This window comes from Protopterus annectens, chromosome 1.part1 (assembly GCF_019279795.1).
Source record: "Protopterus annectens isolate FY-2018-M chromosome 1.part1, PAN1.0, whole genome shotgun sequence".
Lineage (NCBI taxonomy): Eukaryota > Metazoa > Chordata > Ceratodontiformes > Protopteridae > Protopterus > Protopterus annectens.
This window is the reverse complement of record NC_056726.1, coordinates 1,149,835,729-1,149,851,418: the sequence shown is the minus strand read 5'-3', so window position 1 is coordinate 1,149,851,418 and position 15,690 is coordinate 1,149,835,729. Positions and strand designations below refer to the sequence as shown.

Sequence of the window (15,690 nt, the reverse complement as noted above, 5' to 3'; positions counted from 1 at the left end):
TTGCATGTCTTGCTAATACTGTGGCAGGTTTTCATCAGAATGTACAAAAATCAAAATAACTACCTACATGTGTAAATTGTAATAGTACCAGTATGTTATACTGTCAAGAATGTATTGATATACTTAAGATTATCTGTCAGAAATATCAGGGTAACATACAGTTAAGAGAAACACAACCAGATACTGCAGTTTTAGTGATGCCAGTAACTAAACCAGTGAGAGATATTTAGGAATATTACATACAATATAAGCATTTTCAGGCTCCAGTTCTAACTCCTTTATTTAAACAGTATTGTTTGGAATGGTCAGTGACAGTGAAGACTGAAGGGATAACAGGTGACACAGCAACAAAGTTGAATAAGCTGACACAAAGCTTTAAGGAAAAATTAGAGAAATATGATGCAGAGCTTAAGCAGTACACTAAGTCTACACATTTTCTTTTAACTACTTTACAAACTGCATTACAATCTTTGCAGGAAAGAATACAGGATGGGGAGGATGAAATCACTGCCATAAAAGCACAGTTAAAAATGGCAGAGCATAACATTAAGATGGAGAGAAGGTTTAGTGTACAGGCAGGATAAAGAGAATTGAAATAGAGAAAAGAATTGCAGGTACTACTTAGAAGTACACCACACATTACATCAGAAGACGTAAATTTAGTAAATACTTTGATTGACTTATATCAACGGTCTAGGTTACTACATGTAATCCCAAAGTGGAATGATAAAAAGGGAATTTCTGCTCCATGGCGGCCTTTGAATAATGGGTTACACATACAGGTGGTACAGATTGGTCAGAGCCTTTGGAAAAATGTTTTTGGGTTTTCATCCCTAAGAGTTTCACTAAATATATGCAGACAAAAGAGTTAGATGTATCTACACCTATTCAGAGAACTAGATCAGTTTTGCTGACTTATATGCAGGACATCCATTAACAGCCAAGTTATTAGATCATTTTAATACAACTATATCAGATAGATTGATAGAGCAAGCAGAACAATTTAAAATGGAGTATCAGATAGTGCATGACAAATTGTATCAGAAGATGGAAGACAAAGCAATCGTAAAGCAACTAATAGATAGTATTCTACAGCAGGTTGAGGGAGTACTAGGAAACATTAAGTATATTCATGAGGAAGGTTCCAAAACACTGGAGGAAGTGGTGACTAGACTGATGAAGGGACAGAAAATGGATGGTAAGCAGTGTACAGTGCAAAACATTTTTGTATTAATTCCTGCTAAGTCAGAATCCATCAAGCGACACATAGAAAGAATAGCAGAGGTGTCAGAATGATTCAGGAAAACCTGGAGCAGTGATTGGAGTGATTGGCTAAATAATCCATTTACAGGATGGCTCAGATGGATCATCACCACATTGATTTCAATTATTGTCATTATTTTCCTAATTGGCATTGTTTTTACATGCATAAAGCTTTGTATTACAAAAGCATTTAACCAAATTAATATTATAAATACAGAAGAGTTAATACAGTTTTGAGGTTCTGCTTAACTGTTTTAATAAAATGGTTTCATTTTATTTTTATTGTTTTAGAAAAAAGGGGGAATTGTTAAAGTAAACTGTTTTATGTAAGCAAATTCATTGATGTAAAGTGTGAAACTTCATCTGCAGAAGCAGGAGCGGAAAGAAGGGTTGCCAGTCGGGCATTTGGGCAAGGGCATCAGCTCAATAATAACCTTACAATATGACACTCTAAAGCATTATGTTGTAAAATATAATTAAGTCTCAGAGAGAGAGTATTTTAAAGTCATTCAGCTAATGTTTGTTGTAGCTTAACTGAAATAAATATATTGACTCGAACCTAGACGGTGTAAAGCTGTTTCTGTTCTGCTATTCACTCCTTTAACAACTACTGATGATATTCAGCCTACAGAATGCCATAAATTGTCTTCATGAATTTTCAAGTCAACATTCTTCTATCATTCTGTTCTACAATTAATTACATGTATTATCTTAACTAATAGCAAGGAGCTGCAAGGATTACTAGACTTAGCAAATATGCTATGCTTATAAAAGCATAGTGTTAGAAATCCATACAAGTACAAACATTTGGCAAAGGATACAGAGAAAAGAAGAATCCATACCAGTTAGAGATATGTCAACATATACATATGCAAAGCAGCTTGCAAGAGCACAGCAAATGAAAGGAAAGAAGATACACAATCTGAGAGTGTTGCAAAGCAGGGAGTAGAAATATCATTGCTGTTTGAAAGCATGTAAAAGAGGGAGTAAAATGACTAGCAGAACTGAAAAGAAGGAGGTTTTCACTGTTAGTATGCATTCCAGGAGAATGCAGTTTAAGGAATTTGGAAATGTGCAGCTTAATTGAATTCTAGACTTTCTGCCAAGCTGCAATATAAAACTCCAGAAGAGGATAATTTTAATCATCAGCAGAGCTTTGGAGAAGAAGAAGAAGCTCAACAATAAGAAATACTACAGCAGTGTACTTAAAGAAAAAAGTAGTAAGTAGTGAAAGTTATAAATCTATTTCTGTAAGTGGGAAACAGAAACCTCAAACAATGGAAGACTCTAAGTAAAAGGTGCCTGTTACTAAGAAAAAGGAAAACTGAAGGTAAAGTCTATTTAAGCACCATTTTTAGAGGGACAATGACCTAGAGAAGAAAAAAAAAATGAAATGGTGATGTTCACTCACATAGAGTCAGATGGACAGCAACCTATAGAAGAAAAGAAAAACAAAATGTAGTGTACAACAGTGTTGGCTTGTAACTTTAAAGCAAGGGACTGCTAAAGGAAGTGGGGCTAACTAGAATTAGGTATGGAAAACCAGAAAGTGATGCACCTCACTTTAATAAACAAATTTAGCACTTTTGGCCAGGTACAGTGGACCTGTACCTGGAAGAAAGTGCTAAATTTGTTTATTAAAGTGAGGTGCAGCATTCTCTGGTTCTCCTTTCTTTTTGTTTTATCAGTTTGCAGTGTATTCTGAGACTAAGAATTAGATAGGGCTATATTTTAGCAGATCAATGACCATTTAAATATGATCAACTAATAGCTAGGGTTAGTCACTTTTATTTGCACATTGCCTCAGTTTCCAATCATTATTGAAACTTTATTAACTGCAATCAAATGAAATATAATAATCAGAATAATCAGAATCACAGTAATGGATTTTAGCTTGTTTTCCTTAAAAACTCACTAGCTCTGTAAGACTTTCACTGTGAGCAATTCATTGTAGCCACCTTGTTGACTATATATATATATATATATATATATATATATATATATATATATATATATATATATATATATATAGGTTCATAGGTTCATAGGTTCATAGGTTTATACTAGGCTATCTGCCCCAAGGCATTTATAAGCTAGCTCGAATTTTTGTTATATGAAAAAATACTGTACCCATTAGTTTGTTGTGCCTCTGTCCAGCAGTGACACAGAGATGATTTCGGGGTAAACCACGATCTCCCATCCACAGGTCAAGATTTCTCTTGAACAGAGCCAGCGAGGTGCTCTGCCTCACATGGACCAGGACTCTATTCCACAGCATAGGAGTCTCTGAGTGATAAATCTATATCCACACGTCCTTTATATATCCCGTGCTAAGGTTTAAGTCGCTTGCTCTAGTGGTTTTGGTGGATTTGGATTTTTCGAGGTGGAGCATGTCCATTAATTCCGGGTTGGACATGGCCTTGTATGTCAGGCACATGTCACCTCTGAGCAGATGGTATGCGACTGAATAGAGCTGGAGTTTCTTCAATCTGGCAGCATATGACAGATTTTGGAGTCCCTTTATCCTTTTGGTGAGAAACGTTTGGGGTCTCTCCAATTGCTGCAGATGTCGGAGATACATCCCGAATGGGGCATTGTACTCGATCATTGGTCTGATAAGTGAAGAGTACAGGGAACAATGACCTCACTAGATCTGGATGTGAATCCCTTCATGATCAGGTGGGCAATGTAGAAGGTCTTTCTAACCACTTTAGCAACGTGAGTGTCAAAAGAAAGGCCACTGTCAACCTGGGTCCCCAGGTCCCTGATAACCTCTTCTGTGCTTAGTGGATTGCCACCTATATGGTAGCTTGGGGTTACCTTGTTTTTCCGAAGGTATGACTATACATTTTTGGCGTTTAACTTCAGGCCATGGCTCTGGCTCCAGCTATCTGCTTGTTCTCCCTTCTTCTCTGAAGGATATATGTGATGCATTCACACTTTCCACTATGCCAGTTTGCAGTCGCCTGCAAACTTTGTCAGCCAAAGACCTCCCATGTTGGCCTGTACTTCTGAGAAGTAGATGCTTCAACAGGGGGCCAAGGAGGACTCACCCCTGTGGGACACCACTTGTGACCGGCTTGAGTCTGACATAGCGCCAGCAACTCTAACCCTGTGGGTTCTGTCCTAGTTTGCAACCCATCTTGTGACATATGGGTTTACATTTAAGCTGGTAAGTTTTTTGACAATACCCGAGTGGGGTATTGTGTTGAAAGCCTTTGCAAGGTCAAGGTAGGCTGTATGGACTGCCTTTCCCTCATCAATGGCCTTGGTGACTGTTTCGAAGAAGTCGACCAAGTTCAAAAGGCATGATCTTCCAAACTGGGTCGGGTCCAATGTCTGCAAGTCCCCTATATCTTTGTTTATGAGCTCCATTATGATCCTCTCCATAGCTTTGCAGACTAGACTTGTTAAGCTTATATATACCTCTTGTATCTGATTGAAATCAAATAATAATAATTTTCATGCATGTTGCTTTTTTTACTCAAAAACACTTGCCAAGCCAATGACCATTTAGTTTCAATGACATGGCAGCAGAAGTCAGTATATAGTTCCAATGCATTACATCTCTCATTTGTTTAACATTTGTTTACTGGGAAAGTCCGACTGGGACAGACCCCATTTGCAGCAGAGGCCCAGGTAGAAACGCTCCAGACATGTCTATGTAATGTGTGAAGAAACCGGATCACCCTGAGAAAACACATTCGAATCTGTGGAGGACATGCAGACTCTGCACAGAAGGTAAAATAACTGAGAATCAAACCGGAGAACCTCTTCATGTAAGCTGACAATGGTAACTGCTGCACCACTGTGCATTCCTACACAAACTATTTCAGTTTGTTTAACTTAAGCACATACCAAGTTCAACCAAGTCAGACCAATGCCTGCTTAGCTAAAATCAAATGACAGAGGGGTAAGTAGATAGTTCAGCATATAGCAACCTCCATGTACACCCACACTAATATAGAAACACACGAACATACTCTCCTTCTCTCACACATACACACACATACACACACACACACACACACACACACACACACACACGCACACACGCACACACGCACACGCACACACACACACACACACACACACACACACACACACACACACACACACACACACACACACACACACACGCATGTGCCAACCAATTGCAGCCACTTAACACTGTAAATCTTAGATGTTTGATTATGATCAAATTAATACATACATAAATAACCATCTGAAACATATGAAGTAACCCACTGCAAACCCTCTGCCAACACACAATATCAACTCTGTCAAAAAAAAAAAATCTGCCAGACACGCATGCGTGTGCACGCGGCCACACACACACACACACACACACACACACACACACACACACACACACACACACACACACACACACACACACACACACACACACACACACACACACACACACACACACACACACACACACACACACACACACACACACATATACACACCATCAATTAAAACCAAATTGGGTTGGGAGGGTGACCTAATGGTTAAGGTGTTTGTCTTACAAACACAAAGTGCAGGGTTTGAGTCTCACAAAGGATAATTGGCTATGCTTACAATGGCTCCCAAGGGCAGTTATCCTAGTAACCTATGAACCTTTAATGACTCTACATATCAGATGTTAGATTGCAATCATAGTAACACAGGAACATACTTGACAAGTGATCAGATGTAATATAACATGTCAAGCCATATATATCTTTAAGAAGACAAATTTAAAAGTTCTTGCCCCTCACTTAGTAGTGTTCATCTCCCAAATTAGTGCGGGTTAAAAATGATAACCCTTATGGAAGTGTGTGTTTACCCATCCAGTCATCAAGATTTGATTTAAAATTAGACAAAGTATTACTTTGTTTGACCTATAGGTGTAACTTATTACATAGGTTAGGAATGCATTCTTAGGTCCATAGTTATATAATGGGCTAATGACCACCTGGGCTCTTATAAGCCTTGCCATGAAATACAACCAAATTCTATCCCTATGAATTATGGGAGTTTATTAGGAGGTGGTATGTTAATTTGGGCATTACTGTCTACCTCTGTCTATGAGTGACATGGATGTCACACCCAGGATGAAGTTCTAATCTCCCATCCATTGGTCAAGTGTATGCTTAAATTGGGTTAAGGATTGACTCTATTTCACATAGATGGGAAGCCTGTTCCAGAGCATGGGAATCTTCTGTGACACATATCTGTCTCACCAGCATGTCTTATTTATGTCACAGCAAAATTTAAATCTTTGCTTCTAGTAGTTTTTATGCTGTTTGTTTTGTGGATGTGCAAAAGATCCATCAGAGCTGATTCTGAAGATGCCTTGTATGCCAGGCATAGATCACATCTCAGTAACCTGTAGGAGACAGAGTATAGAGATAGAGATATAAGGTGATCCATTAGGACAGAGTGTTTATACCCTAGATTCTCCTAGTAAGGCACCATTTTGAGCATTCCAACTGTTGCATATGTCTGGTCAGATACATTCTGAAGGGGATTTATACTCAGTGATGGGTTTGATAAAGGCTAAATAAAGTAGCATTATGACTTCTGTGGACCTGGATGTCATGCCCTTACTTATAGGTTAGGCAACATAGAAATTTTCTTACTACCTTGGCTACATGTTGGTCAAAGCCTAGATTACTGTCTACATATGTTCTCAGATCCATGACTACAGTGCCAACTCTTGAGTGTGTCTTATAAATGGAATAATTATCCTGATTGGCAGTTTTCCCAAAAGGAAAAATAATGTATTTCTTGGCATTGAGTTTTAGTCTGTGACTTTGATGCCAGTCATTTATTTGTGTTAGACTCTGTTGTAAGATGTTTGTGCCACTGGGAGAATCTATGACAGCTCCAAATTTGCAGTCATCTGTGAAGCTGGTCAGCCAAGGCCCTTGACATTATTATTTACCTCTGAGATGGAAGCAGTCTCAGCATGGAGCCCTGAGATACCCCGCTGGTGACTGAGCTCTTAGTGATAGATAAACATAGATAATTTATCTGATCTTGACCCCAGTCAGTTTGGTTTTGTGAATGGAAGGTCCTGCTTACTGAACCTAGTAAAGTTCTTTACAGGGTTTACAGTGAGCAATGGTCAGTCCATGCACATTACTTACCTTGATCAGACCAAGGCTTTTGACACTATCCCATATTCTGGTGTTATTGAAAAAATCAGACAAACTTAATTTTAAAGCCCTACATTCTCCACTGGATTGTATTGCAAACTGGCTATCCAACAGATAACTCCAAAAACACCATTCCACACACCAACTCTCCAAGGACAGAAAAAACACACTGAACAACTGGAGAAATGGTCACAATCCACTTTTACTGTGTTCCTAGTACTTCGGCATCAAGCCTTCCAGGGAAAAATCATGCACAAGAATGGTGTACTTTATAAACATTTCACTACATTCATTATTCAATTCAATTATACAATAATCGATCAATTAATCAATGAGTCAAGAAAGTTAAAATCTAAAGTGCATCCTGAGCAATAGAGTGCTTCATAAACATTTAAAGTGCATCAAAACATATAAAGTGCAACCACTTACATTCCTATTGCATTTAACATTGTGATTTAAGAAATTCTTACAAAAGCACTTATGCATCTCTAGATTAACAAATACTAAAACATGTTGCCCTACAATGGTAGATCAATTAATTAGTGAGTCAAGAAAATTAAATCTAAAGTGCATCCTGAGCAATTAAAATGCTTCAGAAATATTTAAAATGCATCAAAAAACTTTTAAAATGCAACCGCTTACATTCCCATTGCATTTAACTTAATAGTTTGAGAAGTTCATGCCAATGCACTTATACATCTTTAGATTAACAAATACTTAGATATTTTACCCTATACATATAAATCAGTCATCCTATATGTCTATGCATTTACAAAAATCTACCAATGTAGGGCAAAATTTTTAGTTTTTGTTAATCTAGAGATGCATAAGTGCTTTTGTATGAATTTCTTAAATTATAATGTTAAATGCAATAGGAATGCAAGGGGTTGCACTTTATATGTTTTGATGCACTTTGAATGTTTCTGAAGCACTTTACTGCTCAGGATACACTTTAGATTTTAACTTTCTTGACTCACTGATTAATTGATCAATTATTGTATAATTGAATTGAATAATGAATGTAGTGAAATGTATATAAAGTACACCATTCTTGTGCATGATTTTTCCCTGGAAGGCTTGATGCCGAAGTACCAGGAACACAGTAGAAGTGGATGGTGACCGAAAAAGAACACAGTAAAATTGGATGATGACTGTTTCTAGTTGTTCAGTGTGTTTTTTTCTATCCAACAGATACCAAGCTGTGAAATATGTGGGAACAGGAATCAGTACTGGGCCCTTTCCTTGATGGGATTAATTTTGCATGTATTTATTTATTTAACTTTTGTTGACTAGTTTAGTCATACTAGGCTAGTAGCCCCTTTTCAGGGAAGAACCAAGGTGGTATTTATACTACTAGGGGGAAATTGGTCAGGGCATCTGGGTCGTCCCATGCTCTTTCCAACAGGTGCGATGGGTTCTTTTATATCCACCTGGGCTACCAGCAACTCAAGCAGATGGGGCCTCAGTTTAACATCTCATGCGACTTATGGCACACTCAGGAGTGCAGCATCCCCCTTATGCTGCACTGCAGTGCCAACAATCAGTCTACCTGGTTTGAGGATAGAACACATGGCCTTCTGCATCAAAAGGTGATTATGCTACCTATTGCACACTAACAATGCATCCAAGTTGATATCCTATAATTGTGACTGACTAATTTCTGTTTACTGTAAATTGGTGTTTGTTATCCACTCATCCACTGATACCAAACTGTTCCATTGAGGACTGTTGTACTACAAATGGTATCACGTGAAATGCAAGAAAGTGCAGAGGTGTAGTGTTGGCAAAAACTACTCCCAGTTCATATGCCAGAAATGGTACTACTTTACAGACAGAGATTATTTTAGCAGACCAGTATACTTGTGTGGTCAACTATCTCTCATTTGATAATAATGTTTCCACAATAGTCAGGGAAACCTTCCATATGACTAAATTAATTTCCAGGGGTAAATCTCAAAGAGGGAAAGAAGAATACATACTACAGTATGTTTTTCCTTATTAGACCCAGTTCTGGATACAGTACCCCTCTTTGGTATGTGCAAATTGAAGCATACATTTTAACTAGCAAGTCTCAATAATTTCTATGCAAGAAAATTAAAAGCCTTTAACAGTACAGGTCTACATATACCCAGTCTCCTACCAGCTGCTCTGAGGTGACCCATGTCACCCATTTTGAGTCATGAAAGAATAAGTCCTATTTGATTTCCTATTTCTCTGCAGAACCAGTAGCTGAATAAATGCCTGCACTAGGGATCTAAATCTATACCAATAAATACATCACTGATTAGAGGAATAGGTGGCTAACTCAATGCACTCCCAGCCTATGAAATAAGTTACCACAACAGGTCAGATGGTTATTTCAGCTACCTGTAAGGCTAGTCTTGAACATTGGATAGGCCGAGACACATTCATTCCATGGTTATCATTGATGACCCTGCTCACCTTGACAAATAATCACTATTAATCACTTGAGATGGGTGGTAAGACATTTTATGTGTATCTTCTTAATGATGCATATGACTAGTCGGCTTATAGTAGCCACAATTAATTGCCTTGTATTGTTCTTAAGTTCATGTGTAGAGTACCCTAGATTGTATTATGAAATGCGTTCTCAAGTATTCTAATTAAAATATATTATTCACTGTATGTTATAGTGCTCCATAATACAGTTGCTGTGCAATGTATTTTTTACATTATGCCACCAATGTTCTAAGAATATACTATCTACTGTATACTTAGTGATGTAAACTGTATTAAGATGATGTGTATATACAATTCTAAGCACAATATAACTTCAGTCTTTGTTACACTTCAAGAGAAAAGTATTTACAGCATTCATTATACTAAATGACTGCATTTCTGGATATATTACCTCTGTCACATTATGTGTTTATAACTTACTGTTTTCTTGCCTTAATGGTTTAACTAATTGTTTGAAAGGATCTTCTGAGCAGTTTGCTTACAGTTCATGGAAGTCCCACTGAAGTTCATTTTGTGAAATTAAGGATATGTTTGAGTAGATGCGGACCATGTTGTTAGTATAGAAAAGTAGTGTGAGGTGTGGTAGAAAAAATGGTGGTTTGTTTAGTTTGTTTATGTAGATGGGGAATAGAAAGGGAGGAAGTTTGTTACCTTAAAAGACATCTTGCTTGATAAGAAATATAAAACAGCTGTTCCAAACTACCATAATATGATTTAATGAAAGAAGAAATTGCAAATAACAAGTTAAGCTTTTAGGTGTTCAGACAGATATTTATTCACAATGCATCAGTTAAAAAGCATCTTATGGGACTTTAAATAATGATCACATAGTTCCATTAGCAAATCAAATTATATTACATAACATCACAAACACAGGCAGAATATATTGCAAAATATGTTATTTAGAACACTTTCCTTCATAAACATCAAAAACATATTAATTTAATTAATTGTTTCACTTTTTTATGACTTTTTTATTTTATTTTATTTTATTTATTTTCCATTTGTTTACTGGGTTAGAATGAATGGTAACAAGGTGACTATTTTCAGCAGAGACCTGGGGAGAAAAGTTCCAGATACATAGCAAAAAAATATAAAAAAATAAAAAAAAATAAAAAATTATACAAACATAGCTATTCTGTACAAAGAGCATAGAACATATAAAAGAAGTAAAAATCAGAGTTTTACAAATGATGCAGCATACAGTGGTTAGAGTATTAAGAAACAATTAAACAAGATATTATACAACAAATATACAATTGATTGAACATAAATTAAAAAATAAGTTTCCAGACAAACAGGGTCAAAAACTAGAAAGCATAACTATAAAGGTGTCCTAAACACCTGGTTCACAATGCTATGCACTAAGTGAAACTACACAGTACACCTGTGATCTAGGGATGTTGAAAGCCAGGAACAGGTGAAATTAGACTTGTTCTGTACAGGAACATATCCAAGTTTCAAATAGGAGCTCTTTTAGTAGGGATTTGAAAGTATGTTTACTATTTAGACATCTAATGCCAGGAGGTAGAGAGTTTCAGCCCATAGCAAGTGCATAGAAATAGAGAAATTGGCCTGAGCTATGGAAGCAATTCTAACAGTCAGTAGGGCAGTATTGGAAGATCTTAGTTGACAAGCAGTATTATGGAAGATGAGCAGACCAGAGAGGGCAGGTATTTTATTTGGATGGTTTAGTAGTTGATGGGTCAGGAGAAGTTGATTGTATTTTAGTAGGTTAGGAAGTTCTAACCATCCTAGTTGTCTCAGGGGAGGCAATGGTGAGAACAAAACTTAGCATTGGTTGCAAATTTTGAGATTTTATTGTAACAGGTAGTTTCAGAAGGTCATATTTGTTTAGGTTAGCTAGAACTGGCGAAGGATATAGTAAGGTGGAGAGTAGATAGCTACGAGAGATAGTGATTTGGGATTCCTTGCAGCAGTAGAGTGAACCTAGTTTTTTATGAACTTTGGAAATTGCTAGTGCTATATGATTTTCAAATTTTAGGTTTTGGTTAATAGCTTTACTATGAAGTCTCACAGAGGCTCTGCTAGACTTTGCTGTGGGGGAAAGGTTAGTTTGCCTTTTATTTACTGTATAACTTTATTGCCTTTTTATATTTTGAATACTGTGATTTGTTTTATTTACCTTGTGTTTTACTTATATTATGCTTTTAACTGCATATTAAAACTTGAAAAGAGACCACAGCTCTGTCTCTTGTGAGTGAGGCAGAAATTAGTACAGGTCAATAGAACGGGTCAGTTAAGGTTTATCATCTGTGAACTGAGGGGGTGGAGCTAGGAACTAAGCCTTCTATTTAAGGGATAAAATAAAAAATTTCAGAGCTTTGCTAGGAAGGCTCACCCAGACTCTGCTACACTTTGCTGTGAGGGGAAGGTTAGTTTGCTTTTTATTTGCTGCATGACTTTATTGCCTTTTTCTATTTTGAATACTGTAATTTGTTTTATTTATCTTGTGTTTTACTTGTATCCTGCATTTAATTGCATATTAAAACTGGAAAAAAGACCACAGCTCTGTTTCTTGTGAGTCTGGCAGAAATTAGTACAGGTCAATAGAACAGGTCAGTTAAGGTTAATCATCTGTAAACTGAGGGGGTGGAGCTAGGAACTAAACTTTCTATTTAAGGGGTAAAATAAAACATTTCAGAGCTTTACTAGGAGGGATCTCCCAGACTCTGCTGCACTTTGCTGTGAGCAAAAGGTTAGTTTGCTTTTTATTTGCTGTATTACTTTATTGCCTTTTTCTATTTTGTTTACTGTGATTTGTTTTATTTACCTTGTGTTTTCCTTATATTCTGATTTTAACTGCATATTAAAACCTGAAAAGAGACCACAGCTCTGTCTGTTGTGAGTCAGGCAGAAATTAGTACAGGTCAGTTAAGGTTAATCATCTGTGAACTGAGGGGTGGAGCTAGGAACTAAACCTTCTATTTAAGGGGTGAAATAAAACATTTCAGAGCTTTACTAGGAAGGTTCATCCAGACTCTGCTACACTTTGCTGTGAGGGAAAGGTTAGTTTGCTTTTTATTTGCTGTATTACTTTATTGCCTTTTTCTATTTTGAATACTGTGATTTGTTTTATTTATCTTGTGTTTTACTTGTATTCTGCTTTTAACTGCATATTGGAAAAAGACCACAGCCCTGTCTCTTGTGAGTCAGGCAGAAATTAGTACAGGTCAATAGAACAGGTCAGTTAAGGTTAATCATCTGTGAACTGAGGGGCTGGAGCTAGGAACTAAACCTTCTATTTAAGGGGTAAAATAAAACATTTCAGAGCTTTACTAAGAAGACTCACCCAGACTCTGCTACATTTTGCTTTGAGGGAAAGGTTAGTTTGCTTATTATTTTCTGTATTACTTTATTGCCTTTTTCTATTTTGAATACTGTGATTTGTTTTATTTACCTCGTGTTTTACTTGTATTCTGCTTTTAACTGCATACTAAAACTTGAAAAGAGACCACAGCTCTGTCTCTTGTGAGTCAGGCAGAAATTAGTACAGGTCAATAGAACAGGTCAGTTAAGGTTAGTCATCTGTGAACTGAGGGGGTGGAGCTAGGAACTAAACCTTCTATTTAAGGGGTAAAATAAAACATTTCAGAGCTTTACTAGGAAGGCTCACCCAGACTCTGCTACACTTTGCTGTGAGGGAAAGGTTAGTTTGCTTTTTATTTGCTATATTACTTTATTGCCTTTTTCTATTATGAATACTGTGATTTGTTTCATTTACCTTGTGTTTTACTTGTATTCTGATTTTAATTGCATATTAAAACTTGAAAAGAGACCACAGCTCTGTCTCTTGTGAGTCAGGCAGAAATTAGTACAGGTCAATAGAACAGGTCAGTTAAGGTTAATCATCTGTGAACTGAAGAGGTGGAGCTAGGAACTAAACATTCTATTTAAGGGGTAAATTAAAACATTTCAGATCTTTACTAGGAAGGCTCACCCGGAATCTGCTACATTTTGCTGTGAGGGAAAGGTTAGTTTGCTTTTTTTTGCTGTATTACTTTATTGCCTTTTTCTATTTTGAATACTGTGATTTGTTTTATTTACCTTGTGTTTTACTTGTATTCTGCTTTTAACTGCATATTAAAACTTGAAAAAAGAAACAACAGCTCTGTCTCTTGTGAGTCAGGCAGAAATGTTTCCCCACCCTCCCACCCAGTTACTGTAGCATTCTTAAACACCACTGTCTTTTTAGTTGCCTTCCCCTTATGTTAATTTGACCATATATCTCATTTCCTCTCCGTTTTTACTGTCTTGTATGAGTAAACACGAAATTATCATTTTGTGAAATCACTCCCCTTCAACTATTTACATTTACTGGCCATCCTACTGTATTTCATAGTACCATAATACAAAAGTGACCACCCCCTTTCAATCTATCTTGCTATATTAAAAATAGTGACTCTCCACTAAAACTTAACATTTTAGACAGGTAAAGCTTAAGTTACCTACTTTCACATCTAACTCCTCTAGTGCACACTGCAGTGTGCACAGATAAACCATTTTTTCATCTTACTTTTAAGCATCCCTGTGACTAGCACTTGCTTTAAACCCTGCTGGAAAGCACTAGGAAGTCTTATACCGATACAAGCACTCAACTCTCCTTGTTAATATGGAGAAATTAATCGTAGTCACTAAACAGTCTATAATTGCAAAGTAACTTGCTAAGGTAAGGGAAAACAGCTTTTGTACTTTACAAAAAAAAAAGCACCAAACCAGGCATGTCCAAGGTTCAGCTTCCGGTGATTTTGCCTGTCCACCTGGTGAATCTGGGCAAACTGGGGCAATGCAGTAATTGCCTCATGTACACAGACAACCCTCTTCTCCTACCACCCAACACTACAACATGTGAGAGATGCACTTACATAGCCAAACTGGAAGCAAAGCTCTCTCCACCAAAGATTGCGCTAGACAGTCAAGAGGAGAAGGTTAACACCCACACTACACCTTAAGCAACACATAGCCCTTCTAAAACCACACCACCAACACCCACACATAGCAACACTAAACCCACATATGTTGAGGCCCTTAACAGTAACCTGCCCAAGCAATAAAGACCTCCGAAGCTGAAATGCAAACAAACACCAATCACAACCAAAGTCTTACATAGCTCACAACACCAGTGTGCCACCCAACAACAGCCTCTAAGGCAAGACAACGTACCCAACACTTTAGTCATAGGTGACTCTATAGTCAGGCACACTGATGTCCCACTCACCAGGCTGAAAAAGGAGAACATTACAGTCAGCTGCCTGTTGGGTGCCAGGATCTGCCACATAATGCATGCACTCAAGTCACTCCACAACAAGTACAAATGTGACTCTGTCATTGTCCATGTTGGAGTGAATGACTTGAGATGTACCTCTCTGGACTACATGAAAAGAGACATGGAAGAGCTCTTGGATCATGTGGCCCAGGCAGGTATAACCCTAGCCCTGAGTAGCATCCTGCCTTTGCACAGAATTGGGAGGGTGGCCTAATGGTTAAGGTGTTTGCCTTGCAAACACAAGGTGCATGGTTTGAGTCTCACAAGGGATAATTGGCTAGGCTTAAAATGGCTTGCAAGGGCAGTTAGCTTAGCACTAATCTATGAACCTATGAACCTATGATACCACAGTATAAGAACAAAATGATTGACTTCAACAATTGGCTAAGCTTCTGGTGTCATTCAAAGGGGATCCAGTATCTGTCTGCCTGGGACGATATGATCGACAGACCATGATGCTTTGCCAGAGATGGTCTGTACCTGTCACCCGTGGGATTCAGATTACTAGCT

General features: G+C 37.4%; 1 protein-coding gene across 1 annotated transcript in view; it reads left to right on the top strand.

The window, feature by feature from the left end:
* Positions 1-1,008: 1,008 nt before the first annotated feature.
* LOC122815805 (vomeronasal type-2 receptor 26-like) overlaps positions 1,009-15,690 on the top strand; it is a 144,394-nt gene continuing 129,712 nt past the window's right edge. The window contains exon 1 of the mRNA XM_044088607.1: positions 1,009-1,198. Coding sequence (XP_043944542.1) covers positions 1,009-1,198 — 190 coding nt within the window. The remainder of the gene's footprint in view (positions 1,199-15,690) is intronic.